At 47.3% G+C, this 22,151-nt stretch overlaps 1 protein-coding gene across 3 annotated transcripts in view; it reads left to right on the forward strand.

Annotated features, from left to right (window-relative positions):
• The window catches only part of THOC5 (THO complex subunit 5), a 29,383-nt gene extending 7,687 nt beyond the window's left edge, over positions 1-21,696 (forward strand). For 2 of the 3 annotated variants that reach the window (XM_024566876.3, XM_024566877.4), the window contains exons 8-22: positions 1,449-1,563; positions 3,793-3,925; positions 4,591-4,623; positions 5,927-6,004; positions 6,682-6,722; positions 6,964-7,063; positions 8,639-8,747; positions 12,372-12,473; positions 13,046-13,142; positions 13,735-13,849; positions 15,123-15,226; positions 15,371-15,458; positions 17,907-18,022; positions 18,692-18,882; positions 21,495-21,696. In XM_024566876.3, coding sequence (XP_024422644.1) covers positions 1,449-1,563; positions 3,793-3,925; positions 4,591-4,623; positions 5,927-6,004; positions 6,682-6,722; positions 6,964-7,063; positions 8,639-8,747; positions 12,372-12,473; positions 13,046-13,142; positions 13,735-13,849; positions 15,123-15,226; positions 15,371-15,458; positions 17,907-18,022; positions 18,692-18,882; positions 21,495-21,558 — 1,486 coding nt within the window. In that variant the 3' untranslated portion in view covers positions 21,559-21,696. The remainder of the gene's footprint in view (positions 1-1,448; positions 1,564-3,792; positions 3,926-4,590; positions 4,624-5,926; positions 6,005-6,681; positions 6,723-6,963; positions 7,064-8,638; positions 8,748-12,371; positions 12,474-13,045; positions 13,143-13,734; positions 13,850-15,122; positions 15,227-15,370; positions 15,459-17,906; positions 18,023-18,691; positions 18,883-21,494) is intronic. The other variant, XM_024566878.3, reaches the window with a different exon arrangement.
• Positions 21,697-22,151: the final 455 nt, after the last annotated feature.

A 22,151-nucleotide genomic window follows, 5' to 3' on the forward strand; every position in this document is an offset into this window, starting at 1 on the left:
CAGGGATTGAATGCACAATTTAGGCATGTGCCCTGACCAGGAATTGAACCCGCAACCTTTTGGTGTACGGGCTGAAGCTCTAATCAACTGAGCCACCTGGCCAGGGATCCCAGTGGTATTTTAAGGCTTTGTAAACGTTATTCTAGAAAGTTGTACAACATTCCACATACAGAAAAATTGTAATTCTCATAATCATTCCTCTTGGATTGGACTCCCAGGTTGTTTCCATTTTTTGCAATCATAAGTAATGCTTCAAGGCATGTCTTTAGATAGAAAACTTTCCTACACTAATACAGAGCTTTTAGTTATCAATTGTAAATAGAAGGTCTGTACTGTGTAATTTAATCTAGGTCTTTCTAAGAATATGGAGGGTGGTGTTTGTTTGTTTTTTTTTAATTCTGGACTTTTAATAGCTGCATCTCTTCCATTATGGTGGCTTTTTTCCTTTTCATATTTATACAAGAATTCTAGGGCTTTGGGCTGGCACATCTCCTTTCTTTGTTGGAGAAGCAGCTTTTTTACCTCTTGCCTTTTTCTGTTATACAATATATTCTGTGCATTTGGTCCATGTGTTGAATTTAATAAGCACTAAGTCTGATTCCTAAGGAGTTGGTGTCAGTTTTTTAGCAGGTAGGCCTGGCCTGGCGCTCCCCTGTGTCCTGGGCACAGGTCGAACTGTGAGTGTTGCATTCCTGTGGCACTGTCCCGGAATCCATCCCTAGTCTGCCCTATTCAAGCCACTCGATGGCCTCATTTGAGTCCTGTAGCTGGTAGGTCCACTATTTGTGAAAGTTTGGGTCTCACCACTGGAGGCAAGAAATGGACCAGAAGCTGGCCAGTATGGCTCAGTTGGTTGGAGCATTGTTCCATAAACAAAAAGTTGCAGGTTCAATTCCCAGTCAGGGCACATGCCTGGGTTGCAGGTTAGGTCCCTGGTCTGGGCGCGTATGAGAGGCAACCGATTAGTGTTACTCTCTCACATCAATGTTTTTCTCCTCCTCTCTCTTCCTCCCTTCCCCTCTTTAAAATCATTAAGCATGTCCTCAGGTGAGGATAAAAGTAAATAAAAAGAAAAAAAGAAATGGAGCAAACAACAAAACGGGTATTCCCTAGAGGTTAGGGACAGGGCCTCTGGAGCCAGACAGGCTCGGATTCAAAGCCCAGCTCTGTGCTTGCTTTTAACTGGATGACCTTGGGCAAGTTACCTGCCTCCCTGATCCTTCATTTCCTCCTTTGGGGATAAGAAAACACTATCTTTCAGTGTTTTTACAAGGATTAAATGCAATAATGCTTAAAAAGAGTTCTTCAAAGTACCTGGCACGTAATAAGTGCTAGGTAAACATGAGTTCATGAAGACTGCTCTTATTAGGTGAGTTCTGACAGCGAACAGGCATGTCAGGACAGCCCTGGAGAGCGTCCAGTGTCAGTGCTCGGCCCTTTTCCAACAGGCTGGCGGAGAAGTACCGAGAGAGCTTGTCCAACAAGGAGAAGATCCTTAAGGAGATTGAGGTGAAGAAGGAGTACCTGAGCAGCCTCCAGCCTCGCCTGAACAGCATCATGCAGGTGAGGGCCTCCCCCAAAACCTCCACCCCTTCAGCCTTTTGCCTTCACTGAAGAACCAGTGAGGCCTTGCTGGTCTGAGTTGCCAACAGTCATGTCTCCCTCTGGGTTTTGCCAGGTCTGTTACCCTAATCTGTGTTAATGTGCAGAGTGAGAATGGGCCTGGCTAAAGTCCTACCCAGCTGGCGTGATCAGGTTGTGTCCTGGGTAGAAGAAAAGCTGTTCGGGTGGACTCAGGAACATGTTCACACATTTACTTGGGGCCTTTCTTTTCACCCAGAGCCTCACCTGGATAAAACACATTTGCAAACTCCTTAGTTTACCAACTACATGGTGTTTACCAGCCCCTGAAGACTCCAGGCATTGAAGCGTGCTTCTATGGATATCTGTGTGATTCCCCCTGACAGTACCTCAGGGGCAGGTCCTCAGATCTACTCACTCTGAAAAGGACTTTAATCATATTCGAAAGCCATTAGGTACCTTAGGAGGAAAAGTCCCCACTTTGCCTGTAAAATGTAACGTCTTTCTATATAGGTGACCTGATTTTGTTTGCTTTGTGAAACCAGACTTAGTCTAAATCCTTATAGTTTTATGAAGCAGGGTAAATGGTTAATATGAAGGAACTTTGCAAAAGGACCCTAGAGAAATTATAAATTCTCTTTTCTGGGATTTGGCAAGATCTACATTTCCTCCCTTCAACATAGGCATAGAATTAGAATCGTTAAAACAGAAATATTCCCAGTAGCACTTCATAATAGGACAGAAAGAAAGAAAACCAGAAACTTTTAGTTGTACTTAATTTTTTCTGTGAAAAAAATATGCTATGCACATATTTAGGTTTTTAAAATGATTGTACTGATTTATGGGAATTTCCTCCAGCACTGATGAAAGTTCTCATTTATTTTTAGAGAGAGGGGAAAGGAGGGAGAAAGACAGGGTGAGAAACATTACCTTATGTACGCGCCCCAGCTGAGGACAAACCCGCAGCCCAGGCCAGGTGTGTGCCCTGACCGGGAATCGAACCAGCAACCTTCCCACCTGGGTCACACCAGTTAGGGTGATATTGTCATTCTTAATTGTAGTGACTTCGGAGGGCATTGCTTACGGTTTTAATTTACCTTTCCCTGGACCAGTGACAGTTGAGCACAGCACCTTTTGTGTGTCTGTTGGCTTTTGTCAGGGGCCCATTCAGGTCTTTGGTCCATTTGTCTGTTGGATTGTTTAGAGTTTTTTATGTTTTCTGATATTTTGCAGATATCTTTTCCATTCTGTGACTTTGCACTCATAATATTTTTTAATGAGCAGTGTTCTTAATTTTAATATGATCTAATTATCAGTATTGTTCTTACAGCTCGTGCTTTTGTATCCTACTTAAGAAATATTTCTCTGTCCCAATGTCGCGGAGATATTATATTCTCTTGTTTTCTTATAGAAGCTCTATGGTTTACCTTTCACACTTAGATCTATAATCTTCCTGGAAGTGACTTTTGTATGTGGTGTGAGGTAAGGATCAGATTCACCTTTTTTTCCCATGTAGGTATTCAACTGACTCATTTATCGAAAGGACCGTTCTTTCCCCATCGTTCTGCAGTGTCACTCTGTCGTAGGTCAAATGTCTGTGTGTAGGACTGGCCGTGATCTGTTCGTCTATCTATGAACCAGTATCGCACTGTTTTATTTACTGTAGCTTTAGCAGAAATCTTGATGCTCAGTAGTGTAAGTGCTCCAGCTTCGTTTTTCAGGATTATTGGATGTTCTTGAACCTTTGTATTTACATAAAAAGTTTAGAATCAGCTAGTCTGTTTTCACACAGACTAAAATCCTGCTGGAATTCAGACTGGGATTGCATTGAATTTTTAGATCACTTGGGGGAAAATATTTGAGTCCTCCAGGCCATTAGCATGACATATATCTGTTCATTTAGATCTTTCCTTTCTCAGGTCTTTGTGTACAGGTTTATGCACCTTCAGTTATTTATACTTAGGTGTTTGATGTTTTCTTGATGCTATTGGAAATGTTATCTTCTTAAGTTCATTTTCTTACTGTTTGTTGCTTGTATGAAGAAATACAATTGATTTTTTTATATTGACCTTTTATCTACCTGTTAGTTCTGTTAGCTTATCCCGTATCACTTTCATAAAAAAAAGCTATGGATGGTGACTAAGCAGCCACATGTTCATAGGTAGATTGCCTAAAATGGAAAAATAAAAATCCTACTTCTGTTGCATGCAGGCTTCCCTCCCAGTGCAGGAGTACCTGTTCATGCCTTACGACCAGGCTCACAAGCAATATGAGACGGCCAGACACCTGCCGCCTCCCCTCTATGTCCTCTTTGTCCAGGCCACTGCATATGGGCAGGCCTGTGGTAAGTACGGGGGCCAGGTGAGGGAGAGGGGCTGTGGGAGCAGAGGCTGTGTGTGGCTGACTGAGTCATTTGGAAGCACTGCCTGCCGAGGAAAGCTCCCAGGCCTTGCTCCACAGCCCTCAGGTGACAAATGCTGCCTCCCCTCCGCATTGCCCAGCATGGCTGCTTTGACTAGCTGGCCTGAGGCTGGACTAACCTGGTGGGCATTTCAGAATGGATGGCTTTGAATCTTTAATGAGCCTGGCTGGTCAGCTGTTGGGTGCAGTGCGCAGGCAGCCCAAAGCACACTTGGCAGGTAGATCGGCGCCTCTTGCTCTGCTTCAGGGAAGGGGCTTGGTGAACACAGGTCCCGGTCAGCTTTCCTAGGCTTTTCCATGCTCCAAACAGGCCGCGTGTCGTTTCGGTGAATTACCCAGTAAGAGGGTGTATCCTCCTTAAGCTAAAGGCAGCCCTTTGCTCCACTAGGGTCTTGAGAAGCTTTTGGAGACCTTGCCTCTTGCCCTACTGCAGCTTTCACCCAGCACCTAAACTCTTCTTCCCCACCCCCACCAGTGCATGCCTGTCCTACCAGCCATAGGCACCGACGCGTTACTCTCTTCTTATGTCTTCCTGGTCCTTCTGGTCCTCTCCCTCCCCTTTGTTCTCCTTTCTGTTTCCATCATCAGCTCATATGAAATCTTCCCAGCCCCCTAGACAGGGTGAGTAATTTTCTTTTGTGTTTTAAACCCCAACCTGTTTCCATTCTCATTTTACTGTAGAATTTCAGGGGTAAACTACTCAAAAGTTTGCCAGTGGTTGATGAGCACAGCCAGCTTATTTGGGGTACGGTGTGATGGGTCACGCCAGGTTGTCACAGAGAGAAAAGTGGTTGGCCTCCTGGGAGTACTCTCCCAGTGCCTGCTGCTGGGGGGAAGTTTGCTATCTCTCCTTCGTACGGTTGGGCAAATCATTTCAGTCTTCTGTGACTATCTGTAACCTCTGTTTTCTTTTAAATGGAGCAGGAGAAGGGGTGGCCTGTCTGATTTCCCAGCCCTAGACCCATGGGGCCCCACAAAGGCAAGCTCAGGCATCACTCAGGGAGGTGTCAGGCCTGGTGCATGGAACAGGATTCTTAGCTTTTTACTTGAGATGCCAAGGTCAGGTTGAAAAGAAAGGGTCTTAAATAGACCTGAGCGTGATGCCGAGCACAAGTTGAATAGACCTACCTTATGTTTCCTGGCTACTGAATCAAACTTCTCTGAGCCTTCATTTTCTCATCTGTAAATGTTTACAGTGTATAATAATAGTATTGTTCTTATAGGGTTGTTGTGAAGATTAAAGTTTTGTAAAATATAATTTCAAGCCATTACAAGCATGAGCCCATTCATTATAAACCTCACCTCACCATCCGACTGGGCAGCTATCATTTGTCCCATTCTGATTTCATAAATGCAGAAACGGGGGCTCAGAGCTGTGACATAACTCTCCAGGTCACATGTTTGGGAATTGGCAGAATAGCAATTCAGACCTCGGACTGGACTGTAGGGTCCAAGTTTCTGCCCACTGTCCTGCCTCTCAGTTAAATGTGGCAGTGCCACCCAGGTGCTTAGTGTAGTGTGGAGTAGGGAATAAACACTTAGTCTGGGACGTGGACAGGTACGGGCTTCTGCATGAGAACTTTTAAGACCATTGGCAGAAGAGTACCATGTAGCTTTAGGCCTTAGGTTGGGATCTCTGTACCTTGGTGTAAGCCTGAAAACAGAGGCATTCACCACTAGTCTCAGGTGATACTTGTCCAGGAATCTATACTTTGGATTCTTTGTTCTCAGTAAATGATGCAAAAAAGACTTTAAGTTTCTTACTTTGCTCATTTTCATCTAGAGAAAGGGCTTTTGTCCTCCCACCCCCAGTCAGTAAGGAGCTGTGGCAGAGGCAGAAGAAATGCAGTCCCAGAGCTGGTCCTCTTGTGTAGTTTAGCTCCTTCCCTCAGCAGATGTCATACAAAGTTTTTCTTGCTCCCAGATAAGACGTTGTCGGTGGCAATCGAAGGCAGTGTGGATGAAGCCAAGGCCCTGTTTAAGCCTCACGAGGACTCCCAAGGTAATGTGCCGATCAGGATCCTCCCCTAAGTCTTCTGTAATGGGTCCCAGGGACACTAAGCCACCACCCAAGGGCAGTGCTGATCCTTTGGAAATTAGCTGTCCTAGTTGTGTTTAACGGGGAGGTTGACTTGGTGTTCAGGGATAGATAGGGAAAGCACTGCCTTTGGATTTCAGCCCTGCCTCTCACTAGCTCATTGATTCCTGGGAAGCTCTTTAACATTTCCGAGCCTCAGTTTAGTCACCTGTCAAAACAGGGTAGTAATACCTCATGTAGCGTGATTATGTGAATTAAACAAGGTCATGCCTGCAAAAGCCCTTAGTATCATTATCGGCACATAGCGACCCCTCAGGTTATATGAGCTGCTTTATTGTTACTTATACTACCGTTATTGCCACCGCCACCACCACTAGCAGTGGGGGGCTTGTGGTCCATAGGAAAACGTTAAAAAACACTTCAGAAGGTGGGTGGTGGGATTACAGGTCATTTCTTTTTTCTCTTGCATCATCATGTTTTCTATCTGAATACAAAGCAGCAAATTAATATATTATTTATTCTTCAAAAGTTCATTTACAAATGACACAGAGTCTGGGTCCCTATATGCCCCATGGGTTGAGGTGCTTTAGGGAGCATTGGGAGCCCCCTCCACTGTAGGTGTCTTCTCTCTGTGGCTGCAGATGACGAGAGCGACTCGGATGCTGAGGAGGAACAGACCACGGTGAGAGCCGTTTCCTCTTGTGGGCATGCCAAGCAGCTGCACTGGGGCCTGCTAGTTGGCAGGTGCCATCCTTCCTAGAAGCAGAAGAAAGGTTTGAAAGAAAGGGCTGCTGGGAGCCTGACAGCTGAAGAGCTGAAGAATCAGGTCCCAGGCAGCAGTGCTGAGGCCTGGCCGGTAGGGAGAAGGAAGGGAGAGATTCCCTTGACCAGTGCCCATCATCTCCATTCCTTCCTTTGTCCAGAAACGCCGGCGACCCACACTGGGAGTTCAGTTGGATGACAAGCGCAAGGAGATGCTGAAGCGGCACCCGCTGTCTCTCATGCTGGACCTGAAGTGCAAAGGTCTGGCTCTACTTTTTCTGGGGATCCCAGAGCACTTAAGAGTTCAGCCAGCTGTAGGTGCACAGGGTCCAGCAAGCCAGAGGCCTCTGCCCAAGACCAGATTTTGGTTTTGTGTTTCTCTGTTTATCCTCATTGTTTTGCATGGTGTTTGTTTTTTTCTCCACTATGTCATACCATAACAACAGATATACAGAGATGCTTGGAAAAACTGCACCTCTTTCTGAATTTTAAATGCCACAGACACAGAAGTCACACACAGATCAAATTGCAAGAGTATGCAGGTTTTGAGTCATTTGCCAACACGCTTAATTTAATAAGTTGGACTTTGGGCTCTGCAGAGAATGTATGTTTTGAAATTGCTTTGGTGTGGATAAGGGAGCATGTGGTGAAGCATTCAGCAGTGGGAGAGTTGGCGGTCAAATGTGAGGGTCTTTCTCGCCCAGATTCCCAGACTCTGGTCCTTGCTCTCACCTCCAGGGAGCTGTGGTGACAGGTTTCTTGTGTATTTTCTAGAAATAATCCATGCATGTAGAAGTTTTTATGCAAGTCTGTATTTATCCCCTCCTCCTATCTTTAACGCGAATGAAAATATACTCTACACTCTAGTCCTTTCTTTGCCCTAAAAAATTTTTGTTTTGGGGTAATTTTAGACCAGAAGAGATGCAGTGACACTAGAGAGTTTTTATAGGTTCTGCACCCGGCTTCCCCTAATTTCAACATGTTATTTAACCACAGTACGATGATCAAAGCCTATGTTAATTTTATTGGTACAACAGTATTAGCTAAACTACAGGATTTATTCAGATGTCCCTGGTGTTTCCTGGAATGCCCTTTACCTGTTCCAAGATCCAATTCGGGATCTCACATTGCACTTAAATAGTCATCATGCCCCTTAGTCTCCTCCTGGCAGTGGTGTTCCTCAGTCCTTGCTTGTCCTTTATGACCTTGACACTTCTGAAGACAAGGTTTATTTAGTGTGTACGAAGACTCTTAATTTGGGCTTGTCTGGCATTTTTTCTGATTAAACTGAGGTTGTGGATTTGGGGGAGGAAGACCATAGGCGTGGCCTTCATTGTCACGTTATATGAGGGTACATAGTATCATTGTGTCTATTTATTTAAATTCCTTTGTGTTAATTCTTTTTTTCCATTACCATTTATCCCCCTTACACCCTCTTTCAACTCCACCCACCCTCTTTGTGTCTTATTACTGGCATTGTTAACCTGGAATCACTTGGTGATCACTTGATCTTATCCTCCCACCTTTTTTTTTTTTAAAGGTTTTATTTATTCTATTTTTAGAGAGAAGGGAAGGGAAGGAGAGAGGGAGAGGAATATCACTGTGTGGTTGCCTCTTGAGCTCCCCCTACTGGGGACCTTGCCTGCAACCCAGGCATGTGCCCTGGACTGGGAATCGAACCGATGACCCCATGGTTCGTAGGCTGGCAATCCACTGAGCCACACCAGCCAGGGCTATGGTAAAATACCTTAAAGCCTTGTTGACTTTCTCTTTTATAAAACTATTGACTCTGCTGTCATGTTTAACTCATAAATTTTTTTCTTTCTCTCTGTCCAGACGACAGTGTGCTTCACCTGACTTTCTACTACCTTATGAACCTCAACATCATGACAGTAAAAGCAAAAGTGACAACTGCCACAGAGCTGATCACCCCCATCAGTGCAGGGTACTGAGCGCGCATTGCAGAGCGCGGGCCGGGGGCGGGGGGCAGCTCTCAGTTTCTCTGTCGTCTGGCTCGGAGAGGCTCACGGCTGCTTTGACTTCTGTTGTCGTGTCCACTTGGCCTGGAATTCCTGGAACGTAACTGGCGTTTAGAAAGCACACACCAACTTGAATTGGTGAAGTCCACCTACACAGCAGATAACAGAAGCGACTACAACATGTTGCAAATTGAGTAGGTGGGACAATACCAGCTTTTTACAACCGATGTGAAAGGAGCGCGAATGTAACAGTGAGATTTGGGAGATATCAGGTTGACCAATTTAGGTCGCTCTCTCTTTGCATTTTCTCTTGCTGTCCCAAGGTGCTGGGATTTTCACTTCACAGCTCAGCTCAGTCCCAGCTTGTCCTTACCTGGGCAGTGGGAGCAGGACCATGGTGGGCCCTGTGGGGTTTTTGAAGAGGGTAAGCAGTGGCACTGTATTGACAGCCATAGGTCAGACACCCATAGGTAGCCCTGATCACGGCAGTCTTCTTCCACCTCCAGGAGCAGGAAGAAGGGAGGAGGACCTAGAGGACCTACGGGTGCAATAGCCTCACATACAAGAACACCGGCCTTCCCTGGCACTCCTGCCCCTGCCCTTACCTGGTCCCACTGAGCTCTCATATTAGCTGTAGAAAGACCGCTGAAGGAGGCACAAGTATGGCGCCTAATGGCGCAGGGCTCTTTTCAAGGCTGCCTAATGGTGTCCCCAGGTTTTCCACCCTGCACTTCCAGGTCACGCCCCCTTCAGACTATAGCCTTGGTCCCCGTGCTTGAGTTTTGACCACCCAGGGACACTCTGTGTGAAATTGACCCTGTTCCCACTGGACCCCAGCAGAGGGAGCCCAGGGCTTGCTTCTTCAGAGCACGCCGTTACACTGCTCAGGCAGGGCTCTTGGTTCAGTGAGCAGCTCTGGCCGGGGCAGACCTCCTTGTCTCAAGCTCTCTGCCGCCCACGTCTCAGGTGTCCTAACGGGTGCAGGCTGGCCTCAAAGCCTGCTTACCTTCAGTTCCTCGCGAAGCTGTGCGCGTGCAGTGATGGGGGCAGTACTGCAGACTAGTTATGAGTTCCGGCGAGTCCCAGGCCTGCCACTTACAGCTCTGTGCCCACCTTTAGCCAGATATCCTGGCTACTGAGTTTCCTCATTCCGTGGTTGTCAATTATAACATCCCCTTCTAGGGAGCTTGTGAAGAGTAAGGTCAAGTGCTTAGCATAGGGGAAGCACTTTGTAAAGGACAGCTGTGTTTATCCTTATCAACTTGTTTAGCTCTCACAGTAGCTCTACAAGGCGAGACACTGAGGCCTGTCCACCACTCTGCTACATCACTGTCATTGCCATGTGGGCCCTGGCCCCCAGAGAGGGAGGAGACACAGAAGGAGACCAGTCCGAAACCAGGATAAGATCTTTATGGGCTTTCAGGTGTTTAGCTTGTCTCCCTATTGTGCAAATGGAGAAACTGAGGTCCAGGGGGCATATGGCCATGGAAGCCCTGGGCCTGCTGCTCCAGATTCCCTTGCTCAAGTACAGGCTGCTCTGGCCCCTGGAGACACCAGCCTGATGTATGGTGTTATGTATCTGTCTCCTTTTTTATTCTTCAATATAATTACTGTTTTATGCTAATGCCTTAATCTCACCCAATAGCCAGTCAGAGTTCAAATTTCCCTGGTTTTCGCATAAGTGTTTTTTTGTTAGTTGTTTGGTTTGGTTTTTACAGTTTGGGTTTTGAGTCAGCATCTCTATGAGGTCTGTATGTTGCAATGGGGTGAAGCTTCTTCCGAGCATCTTTTCTTCTGGGTGTCTTTGCCATCTTTTGATTGTTGAGAAGGTGTGTTTGCGTGTACCGTAGGTCTCCCCCAGAATTAAATTTTGATGATTGCATTCCTGCAGTACAGTTTTATATGGGTTCCTCCTTCCCCGAGTGTTTCATGTAAATTGTAGTTAGATTTAGAGGCTTGATAAAATTCCATTCTGATTTTTTTGGAGGGGGCAGGAGGCAGCACTGTGTCATAGATGTTCTTCGGTGCTTCCATCAGGAGACCCGGGGTCTCTACTTTTGTGACATCCGGAATGTGGACAACTCTTGTCAGGATCTATTCATTCATTGGGGAATTAGTGTTTTTAATACAAACATTTGCATCAGAATTATGCCAGCCTGGCTGAATTTGCCTCAAGAAATTATTTTCCAGAATGATCTCATTGGGGCTTTTTAATTCATTATTTTTTCATTAAGCCATTAAACTATTTTTAATCATTTTCCATTATTATTTTACCAAGGTTTTTAAAATCCTTTTTCTGTTAAAATTTTATAACAAAGATTTGACTACTTGAATAGTTTTTCTTTTTGTGTTTTGGTGGTGTATTTTTATGACTATATGTAGTTTCCCCTTGTATGTCTGTTTTTACTAAATTCATTTGTCTTAAGACACGTATTACAGATGTAAGTTTTGTCAAGATTTGATTATTATGACATCAAGTTTTGTCAGTTAGAAACCCTTATCATGTGCGGTTTTAGCTGTTCTGTTTTATTTTGGTTAATTCATTCTGTTGGTAATAGTCACTAGATGTTGGCCCAAAGACTGGCAATTCTTATTTATTTTCTAGCCCATTTTTCACATGAGGCAAAGAAGGGGGCAGACCCTGGGGGGAGGGGAGGCAGAGGGACTCTGGGAGAGACGGAACAGAGAAGAGCCCAAAGCTGCCACTGCCCTGGTACTAAGTCCCGAAGGCATGCTGGGAGCTCAGAGGGGCAGGGTCGCCCTTCTGCCCGAGTTGCTGCTGATGCTGTTCCCGTGTTAATGGAGAACCTGTGCTGGTTCTGGGAAAGAATAGGCTCTGTCCTATTGTCCTTTGTGATCAGATTACTCCATTATCCTCCCCTACCACTCGGTCTCTTCTCTGCCTGTTACATCTAATTACAGGCTGTGCCCTAACTATTCCAGGTAGGTGGCAGTGACATCGCTGCCTATCTGCTTACAGCTGGGTCACCTTGTCTCCAGGGCATGTGATAATGTCCTTTTCTGGGGATGTAAAGGGGATCTTTCTTGTGAGTAGCATGAAATTTGGTCAAGTAATACAACACCACAGCTGCATATTCCTTTCTAGGGTAGTAAGGAATCTTTCTGCTCCTATAAAAATTATGACTATTTCCCTTTCCAGTATCATAGGGCTTTGCTCCCCTTAGGTAAGGCCCTGGGCACCATATAAGTCTTGAAGGGGCAGGGGTTTTGTTGTTGTTACTGTGTTTTGTTTTATTTTCATAATTTGGTGGTTAAGAGTACAACTGCCTTTGATAAGACAGTGCAAATCCCAGCTCTAGCACTTACGAGCAGTGTGATTTGGGACAAGCCATATCTTTTAAAACCTTGAGTTTCTCTTCTATAAGATGAAGATGATAATACTCCCTGTCTCATGGGGTTGTGAAGATCCAATGACCTCAAGTGTGTAAAGGGTCTGACGCACAGGAAGCATTCAATAAATGGTGGCATTGATCATTAGTGGGAGGTGGCACTACCGTCCCCAAATGCCCACATCTGCCCCAAGACACCGTGTTGGACAGCATTCTCACTGCAGGCTTCTGCCTTTCCAGTGACTTGCTGTCTCCTGACTCAGTCCTGAGCTGCTTGTATCCTGGGGATCATGGGAAGAAAACTCCGAACCCAGCCAATCAGTACCAGTTTGATAAAGTTGGGTGAGTCAGCAGTGCTTCCTCCTCTTTCAGCCTCTCTGCTTCTGAGTTTCTCTGGTGGCTCAAGCCCAGGGCTGGAGACCTGGCAAGGCCAGCGGCCTCTCAGAGGGCAGGGGGCCATGGGGCAAGAGACAATGCTGTATTGAGAGAAGGCAACAATGACCTTTCCTGCTTATGAGGCAAATGGAGGTCATGGATGGGTGGGAAGGGGTGGATCAAAACTTGGGGAACGTGGTAAGAACACATGATATAATAAAGATGTTTAACATTTTAATTCTCTGAAAATTAAAAACATTTTAAATATTTGGGAAATTGGTAAGGAGATCAAGTACAATCAATGCCTTTTTATTGAGGTGTGCTTACCGGGTGAGGGCTGTCAGGAGAAAAAGAAAAGTGAACGTGGGAAAGATGGAAGTGACAGCAGGGAGCCAATGGGGTCAAGGGGCTATGCTGGCAGCCTGCTGTAAGCATGGCTGAGCCTGCGGGACCGGCCTGTTTGGGGTGGACGGGAGGAAGGCTATATCCTGGGACCGTTGCGGAAAGGACTTACAAAATCATTTTATTCTTTTATGCAGCATCCTGACTTTGAGAGACTACGTACTTGAGCTAGGTCACCCCTATTTGTGGGTACAGAAGCTGGGTGGCCTCCACTTCCCCAAAGAGCATCCCCAGGTGTGTACACTGATCAGTCTTCTTAGCTGTAGAGCTCTACCTCCCCTCTACCCATTTACACTCTAGAAAGGTTCTGATGGCCTTGGGGGGGCGGGCTTTAATTAGCAGAGCACTTTCCTTCAGAAGTGTGATCTGTCCTCCCTCTACTCAGGACACTAAAATGTCCAAGCCCTACAGGTATTTAGGTACCTTTGCCTTCTCCCTGAGAAGAGACACCCTCTAGATCAAAGTAACTTGGGTTCTTGCTCTGGGTATAGCACAGCTCCAGGCTCTGTTCCCCCGTTGTCTTATGTTCAGAGAGGCCAGAAATGAAGTGTAATCAGAACCCCAGGGGATCTGGCACCTTAGCAAGCTTTCCTTCTCTTAGGAGCTGGCCACAGCCCCTTAGGAACTCAGCAGCTTGTGTCGTTCCTGCTGGGACTGAGCATCTGGTCTGTCACAGCAGGTAACCCCTACCTTTCCTGTAAGGTGCCCACCTCAGGGCATGAGTAATCTTGGCTGCCACAGGCAAGCAGGAAGGTCCTAGGAAAGAGGCAGCGCCTGGAGGAAGGGACGGGGTGCATTCAGGTGTGCCGCTTACTGTCATCCACAGCAAACTGTGATTGCTGACCACTCGCTGAGCGCCAGCCACATGGAGACCACCATGAAACTGCTGAAGACCAGGGTGCAGTCCCGCCTGGCCCTCCACAAACAGTTTGCATCCCTGGGTAAGCTCGTGGTTAGGGCTGTGGCTTGAGAGCCACACAGGGACAAAAAAACTTAGCCCTTCACACAGATGTCTTAAATCCTGACAACAAATCAAAGAGGGCTGGATTTCTGGCTGTTGCTGAGCAGAGGTGTTGGCAGGGCCCCTGGAGATATCTGCAGGCCCACCCAAACAGATCTGAGCTCCCCTCGGGGCCATCAGGGCAGTCCCAGCTCACAGAGGAGGCCCAAAGTCTTCTGGTGACACAAGTTGATCAGGAGCAGCTCGTCCTGTTAGTGCACATCAGACTTCGGTGTGCATTCTGCAGGTACTTTGTACGAGTCCAATTCATGGTTCGCGGAGCTTACCTTCAGCTTGTCTGAATACAGCCGTCCAGAGATCCACCCCTCTTTCCTTCCCTGAGACCTTCTGAGCTAACACCCTCCAGGGTAAGGCTGAGCCCCTGTGTTTTCCATAAGCCTCCAGTGATTCTGATGAGCTGTAAACCAAGGTGGTGGCCATATGGCGGCTTCTTTTTCATTTATTGATTCAGTAAATACTTGTCAAGGGCTTACCATGTACAAGGCCCTTGTGGGGTCGTGAGGCTTATGGTCTTTCTGATCTAGGAGTCACGGTCAGGAAAGACATTGGCTTCCTTGGGCCCCTGTAGAGACCCTGCCCCCTGCTTCAGCTCTTGCGCTCCGTGTGGACCCTGAGCTGTCCGGGGCAGCATCGCTTGTCCATCGGGCCTTTCTCCCCACCGGTATTGCATTGCTGACTTGGTTTTGTCTCAAGGTTGGATGATTGTCATCCTGGACAGCATTTACTGTGTTGGCATATTTGCTTATTGAAATGCCAGCAGGAATTTATGCTGGAGCAGTTATGCAGCCTTTTTCCCTTAGAGGAACTGACACAGAACATCTCAGTCATTTCCTCCATCAAGGTCAGCTGTGAAAACACAGCCCTCTGGGCTATTTGATCTAATTAACAGTTGCTGCTGCAGAGGCACTGTCACTGGTTTTGGCTGCCAGGGGGTTCTTGTTTTGCTGACCATCATTCGCTTAAGGAGAAAGCACCGTGAATGCTGGCGCTCAGTGTGGCCACAAGCACATAGCCCTGGGTGAAGGTCAGGTTGCTATGCCTACATTCCTGGCCCATGTTGACCTGGACACCTACTGAGTGCCAGGTATACCTGGACATCTTGCAGGGCCATCTGAACACCCCAGAGGATGCTAGTCACCTAATTATGGCACCTGATGTCTACCTATGACACCACCTGTGTTGCTCTCTTTTAGAACACGGCATTATACCAGTCACCAGCGACTGCCAGTACCTCTTCCCTGCAAAGGTTGTCTCTCGCCTGGTGAAGTGGGTGACAATTGCCCATGAGGATTACATGGTAGGTAGAGGAGTGACAGGTCGTGGTTGCTCTCCTGACAACTACAGGCCCATGTCTCCTTTCGGCGCCTGCCCCTCCATCAGAAGGGCAGGAGGCTGGAGTTGAGGAGCCAGCAGTTCACGCCTTGTCCATGGTCATTTCTAGGAGCTTCATTTCACCAAAGACATTGTGGAGGCTGGACTGGCTGGGGACACCAATCTCTACTACATGGCACTCGTGGAAAGGGGCACAGGTAACTTATTGGTTCTGCGGATAACCGCGGTGCTAGGCAAGGGGAGTGGCTGAGAATACAGCATTGGTGGTGGTTGCCCAAAGAAAGCGAGAGGTCTGGAATCCTGCTGCAGGGACTTTGTGATGAATGGCGAGAGCCATCGTCATTGAGGATTTGTTCTGCGACTCAGTCACATGTGTGCTTTATTTCACTGCATTCTCATGACAGTCCTAGGGGTGGTGGTTCCCGTTTTATGAATGAGGGAGTGAAGACTTAGTCTCAAACCCAGTCTGACCCCTGCCCCTGAGCTCTTAGCCCCTGGCTTTCCGTGTTCTTCCCCTCCTCGCAGAAGGGCTGACATGTCCCTGTTGGGTTGTGACGTGTAGGATGGCAGGACCCCCCTCCCTCTCTGCAGTTTCTGCACTCATCTTGGAGGCACCAAAAACTGTGATTCCTCGCAGGTGTCCTGGCATCTGATTCGCTAGGACTTTGTGCTGGAGCCACCCCGATACTCCCTGCGGTGCTATTGTGCAGCTCCAGCCTCGGCAGGCCTGGTGCTGACCGCAGAATCTGAGCCCTGGGGCTTGGTAGGGTGGCCACAGAGTCGAGGAACTGGTCTGTAGTTTTAAGACAGTGTAAGAAATGTAAGGAAAGGTTTTACTCTTTGATGTTAGAGTTTCTTTACCTCAATTTCTCCCTTTCTCTCTCATTTGTGTATGTATGTATGTGTGTGTTTAAAAATATTCTGAGGGGGAAAAAAGAAAAAGAATATTCTGAGGAGCCCTGGCTGGTGTGGCTCAGTGGATTGAGCACTGGCCTGCAGACCAAAGGGTTGTTGGTTTGATTCCCAGTCAGGGCACATGCCTGGGTTGCGGGCCTTGGGCCACGTGAGAGGCAGCTGATCGATGTTTCTCTCTCTCCTTTCCTCTCTCTCTGAAAATAACTAAATAAAATGCTTTTTAAAAATAAAAATATCCTGAGGAAATTAAGTATTTCAGATACAGCTGAGGCCCCTAACTCCACTTCATGCACTCCCTCATGGTAAATGACTACTGTTTGGAATTTGCGCGTTTGCTTTTCATCCTGTCTTCTTTTAAAATATTCTTCTACCTCATCCCAAAGCACCATCGGGTACTATTTTGAAAGGGCACAAAATATGCAGTCCAAGAAGTTTACAAAGTCCCAAGGGTGGGAAATCATTGGAAGACTTCACTTCACCTCTGCTTCCTGGCTGAGTAGATGAGAGCCTGGCAAGATAATAAGTATTCTAGGTTCATACACAGAATGGGTGTCATAATTAATTTTCATCAGCAGTATTGTAGAATTTGAAAAATTTGGGTGAAATTTAAATGAGTAAGTGGCAGCAAGCCCAAATGCATATTTAATCCTTAAGTCGTACAACGATCATATTGAAAAGTTTACGTCGTATGGATTAAAACAGAAACTTGGAGAACAGAGATCAGTCCAGAAACGTATGCAGGCTGTGTGACAGAGGCAACAACCGTGGAGAAAGGAATCACTTTAGACTGAATGTTTTGTGGTCGTCAGGGAAGAACTATCAACCTGCACTCCTGCCCACTGCTACTTGAATTACTGGTGTGTCAAAGACTTCTTGTTTTCCTGTCTCATAAATCCTGAAAAAAGAATGGATGCTTAGCCCAGAGGATGAATGGAGAGGATAAATGTCATCCTACTGAAAATGGCAGACATTCACGAGAGAAGAAAATGAGTATTTTAAAAATGCAAATATTTCGTTTGGTGACTATGAACAAGGCTGCGACATCAGGCAGTTCTGGTCAGTGCAGAACTGCACCTGTTTGATCTAAAGGAAGTTTCTGTCGCAGCCTGAGTTTCTTCATATGTACGATGGGGTGATAATGACGATGCCCATCTCAGAATCATTGTAGGAAGAAATAAAGTGCATAAAGGACCTAGCTCAGTGCTTGGAAATAGAGTAAGTACTCAATAATGTTGGCTTTAGCAAGTTTCACATGACAAAATACCTAAAAATAAAAGGAACAGAATAAAGAAGATAGATTTGACTGAGGTAATAGCTAATACATAATATTGAAAAAAAAAAAGCAGATAGTAAGCCTTTACATGGGAAAATCCTTAACTTGCTGGCAAATAAAGAAATGCCGTTTAAAACAGACTTAGGTCAAAGGAGCAAACAGAAGTCTTAGGCAAACCTAATGTGGACTAGACTCTGGGGAGCCCTAGACATACCTAGACTCTAGACATACCTCTGTCTCCTTGGAAGGGCCAATGTCACAGACATTCCGTTCTACAACCTGGCGATTACACTCGGAGATTCCAGAACAAATGGAAGTCGGTTCGGTACCAGAATGTGCTCTGACGCACTGGGATTAATGAGGCATCGGAGCTAGCACGAGGGGTCTAGTGGGGATGGTACGTGGCTGGCAAGCTGGGTCTCAGCACTGATTTGTCCTCCTTTCCCTCCCTTCCCAGCCAAACTCCAGGCTGCAGTGGTGCTAAACCCTGGCTACTCCTCCATCCCACCCATTTTCCAGCTCTGCCTGAACTGGAAGGGGGAAAAAACCAACAGCAACGATGACAATATTCGGGTAAGGCCTTGCTGGGGGTGACGGGAGGAGCAGGAAGAGCCTCTTTGGGGAGGTGGGCTTGGCTGAACCTGCCACAGCTGAGAACTTGGGCACTGGCATAATCCCTAGAACAGAGGGGCTGCCAGATTTACTGGACACTGCATGGTGTAGGAGAGGAAGGAGCCTAGACCCATCTCAACCAGTTTTCTACTTTGGGCCCACAGGTTTCACCCCATTTATAAAATAGGGGTAATATAAATGCCTGCCTTGACAGGTGGTTGGGCTTCTGTGAAAATGAGAATTAACTCAGAAGCATAGAATTGCTGGAATGAGATGATGCGTGAGGTCATTGCAGCTGTTTATTATCATTATGCCCATTGATCTGATTCCGTGGTGGGCTTCAGGCTGTGGAGCACGTGTTGAACCCTACCCCGTTGTGAACTGGATCACATCTCAAGATTCCTTCTCTCCACACCTCTGTCATCTGGGCTGTGTGTGTGCAAGGCAGGGAAAGTAATGGGTCAGAATCAGGAAGACCCCATTGTTTTGAGGTCGGGGAGCCTCAGGGCAGCCTGGCCTGCTGATGGGGCGTGGGCCAGCTCCTGCAGAGGCCCGGCCGCAGTTCTTGTGGAGCTGCCAGGCTCACCAGTCGGAAGGTCGTGCTGAGTTTCTGGCCTTCCCACCCTGCAGGCCATGGAGAGTGAGGTCAACGTGTGCTACACGGAGCTGTGTGGCCCCCGGCCTGGCCACCAGCTCTTGACCAACCAGCTGCAGCGCCTCTGTGTGCTGCTGGACGTCTACCTGGAGACCGAGAGCCACGACGACAGCGTGGAGGGGCCCAAGGAATTCCCCCAGGAGAAGATGTGTCTGCGGCTTTTCCGGTGAGGGGAAGGGCGAGAATGCCAGGGACCTTCAGTCCTGCCTCTCACGAGGACTTGGAGCAGAGATCAGAGCCTGGCATAGAGGGCGTACCTCTTCCTAGATTCACTTCTCTCTGTTCACAGAGGAAATTAAGGTCCTACTGCTGGATTTCCTCGGAGAGCTTGCTGCCTCCTTCCTGAAACTTTCCCACAGTGTTTCCTACCAGGGTGGTCCAATTGTTCTTTACAAACACCCCCAAAGTGGGGCTACCCACTGAGTGAGCAGCACTGGACCATGAACTAAAAGAATTTGGCTGAATTTTACTTGCTCTACTGTCCAACTAAGCTTATTAAACCATGTGCACCTCTACAGGTCCGCAGAGTCTGCTACACCCTTCCTAGGGTGCTCACTCATCTGTGAGGACCAGCTTTAGGTGGCCGGGCTTTGCAGAAGGAGCCGGCTCTGAACAAGACAAACACAAGTGCATGTCTCTATTTTGCTGCTCACCGGCTGTGTGACCGTGGCAGTCACTTCAGCTCAGCTCTGAGCCTGTTGCCTAAAAACTGAATCAGAAATACTGCCTTCTAGCTCATGATAAATTAGAGATAATTCATGTAAAGCTACCAGAATGGTTCCTAGCATAGACCCAGGAAATGCTAACAGGTCCTGATAGCTTGGTGTTCAGCGTGTCTGCTTTCACAGCACTTCTAGCTACTTTTCCTTTCTCTTCGGGGTCCTCTCTGTCCCTCTCATCCCCTAACTCCAGTTTTTAGAGTCCGTTCCCAAACTCCAGAGTTCACATTGCTCAGGCAGCCCTTCCGTTCTGAACAATGGCTTGGAGAGGGATGGTGCCTGGGGAGGGGGAAGGGCTATCTTTTGTTTCCAATCCGGACATCCCCCTGTTCCCTGTCAGGCCGAGAGGTGCCTTACCTGCTCCTCACCTTCTCAGACAGCCAGTCCAGCCCAGGGAAGCTGTCCCCAGCACCCCCTGGCCACTGTCTGGCACCTCCGTCCTGCCTCACCTGTGGTGCTATCTGATAATAACCAGTTCTAACCCCAGTGTGGCTGCTGGAGCTGGAGCTGGTGGCTGGATGTTGGTGCCTTCTAGGACTTGCTCTCCCTAGTGGGTCGGTGTGCGACCTCAGCTCTTCCCACCCGCCCAGCCTGCTCCAGCACATTTCGAGGGTGGCATCTCTCACGTGGCCACTGCTTATTTTCTGTTATCTAATGGTTCCCAAAAGACCCGTGTTGTGAAGTGCCCTGTATGTCACCTAACCTGAGCTCCTCTGAGGGAATTCTGGGAAGGTGCTTCTTTGGCCACTCAGATCTATTTAACTCTATGACTGGTGAGATGCGAGGTTCTTGGCCTGAAGTCCAGCTGACCATTGGGATCAGGCCAAGGGGCTGGTTTTGTTGTTGTTGTTGTTTTTAAATGCAACAAATTTTATTTAGCATAGTCAGTCCCAACATTCAGCACAAAAAGTTTATAGAGGCTGGGTGGGTACAGTCAGACTGTGGGTTCAGCTGTATGCTTAGATTTACCCGATGACAGTGCCCTTCTGGTATTGGCAGGTATATGACATCATGGTTATGAGCGAAAGCTTTGAGGCCAGAAAGACTTAGGTTCAAATTGCTGCTCCTACCTGTGTGATTAGGGTCCATACTTAGTCCCTTTGGGCTTCAGATTCCTCGTTGGTAAGACAGCATTCGCTTCGGGTGTGGTGAAATTCAGGGAGGATGAAACTAAGCCAGAGGCAGGTGTAAAGTGCCAAGCACAGTGCAGGCAGAATGAGCCCGCACTTAGGTAAGTGGTGCCCTGCCGAGAATTAAAACCTTTTTTCTCCCCTCATCTGTACAGTCCCTGGCACACACTCCCTCGCACCTTCCCTTACTCAGACCAAGATCACAGGTGGTACCAGAGGTTCCCACTGAACGTCAGTCATAGATGAATGCAGGAGGCCCTCTACCTGGACGTCAGTTACTGCGGAGTGTGGAGGAGGGTCCTGTGTGAAGTTTTGCTTGGGGGCCCAGGATGATACAGCTGAAGCCCCCAAGCTTCAGGAGGTGGAGGCCTTGGCATCAGTCCCGGTTTTGAATTTGGGCTCTGCTCCCTTCTGGCTGCATAATGTTGGGCAGATAGTTTAACTCCCTGCACCTGTTTTTTCATCTGTAAAATCTATAAAACTGTAGAAATAGTGTCTAAGAGGTAGGCATTTAGTGCAGGTTCTCTTCATCCCCTGGCTTCAGACTCCCACTGCCTGAGAATCTCCTGCAAAGGAGGTTTTTAATTTTTTTTTCTTTATTTTTTTAAATTATAGCACGAAACCATGTTTGTTGTTAAACATAGAAACATCAATGAAGAGTTGTGTAAAAACACTAAAAAGCGAGGGTGCCCAAGCCCTGTCCCCAGAAGTGCGCTTGGTCGGTGAGGACCCTGCCGGGCCTGTGTTCACGCAATTGCAGGAATATAGAGACATCTTCACAAAAATGCTATCATACCTTACATATTGTTCTGCAGTCTCGCATGTTCCTTTTTTCCCCTAACAGCTATTCAGTGTTGTGTGGATAACCATAGTTTATGCTGTCGGCCCAAAGGGCGTGGTATTAACTGATCTCCCTTCTGTTTCTTCAGTGGTCCCAGCAGGATGAAGCCGTTTAAGTATAACCATCCTCAAGGATTCTTCAGCCATCGCTGACCTCCTGCTCGGCCTGTCGTTTCTCCCTAGGCCCTAAGTGCTGTGCCTCGGCTCTCTCCTGTGTTCCACATGTGGCCCCTGAGAGTCTCCTAAGGCAGGTTTTATATTTCCAGCTGATTAAAGTATCATCTGACCAAGTGGCCTTTGTCTTGTGGCTCTTTCGGGAGCAGAGGGACAGCCTTTGCAGTCTGCAAGGGCCTGTAGAAGCCATAGCACATGTGAAAGAGCTTTTGTGGCTGGGCTTTCTCAAGAAGAGCCCGGTACAGAAGATTCTGAGTCTACAAAGGATGCTGCCTGCTCGTCCACATTCGGCTTAGTTGTTTCTGCTTTGGGACGTCCTCATTATCTTGGTGTTTATTATTCTAAGATCCTGCTAGGAGGTGGCAGGGCAAGCCGAAGTCAGCACAGCACAAAAGCAAAAGCTCCTCCTTCCCCTCCCCCCCCCCTTCCCCTGGGCCTGTCATTGCCTCTGATGGCCAGGTTTTCTGATCATTGGGTGTCACGAACATCTGACGGTGCAGTGCAAATAGGCGACAAGTAAATCACAAAGAATAATTGTAAATCTTGCAGGATTTATGAAGGTGATGAGTGAT

The sequence above is a fragment of the Desmodus rotundus genome, chromosome 7, assembly GCF_022682495.2.
Source record: "Desmodus rotundus isolate HL8 chromosome 7, HLdesRot8A.1, whole genome shotgun sequence".
Taxonomy (NCBI): Eukaryota; Metazoa; Chordata; class Mammalia; order Chiroptera; family Phyllostomidae; genus Desmodus; species Desmodus rotundus.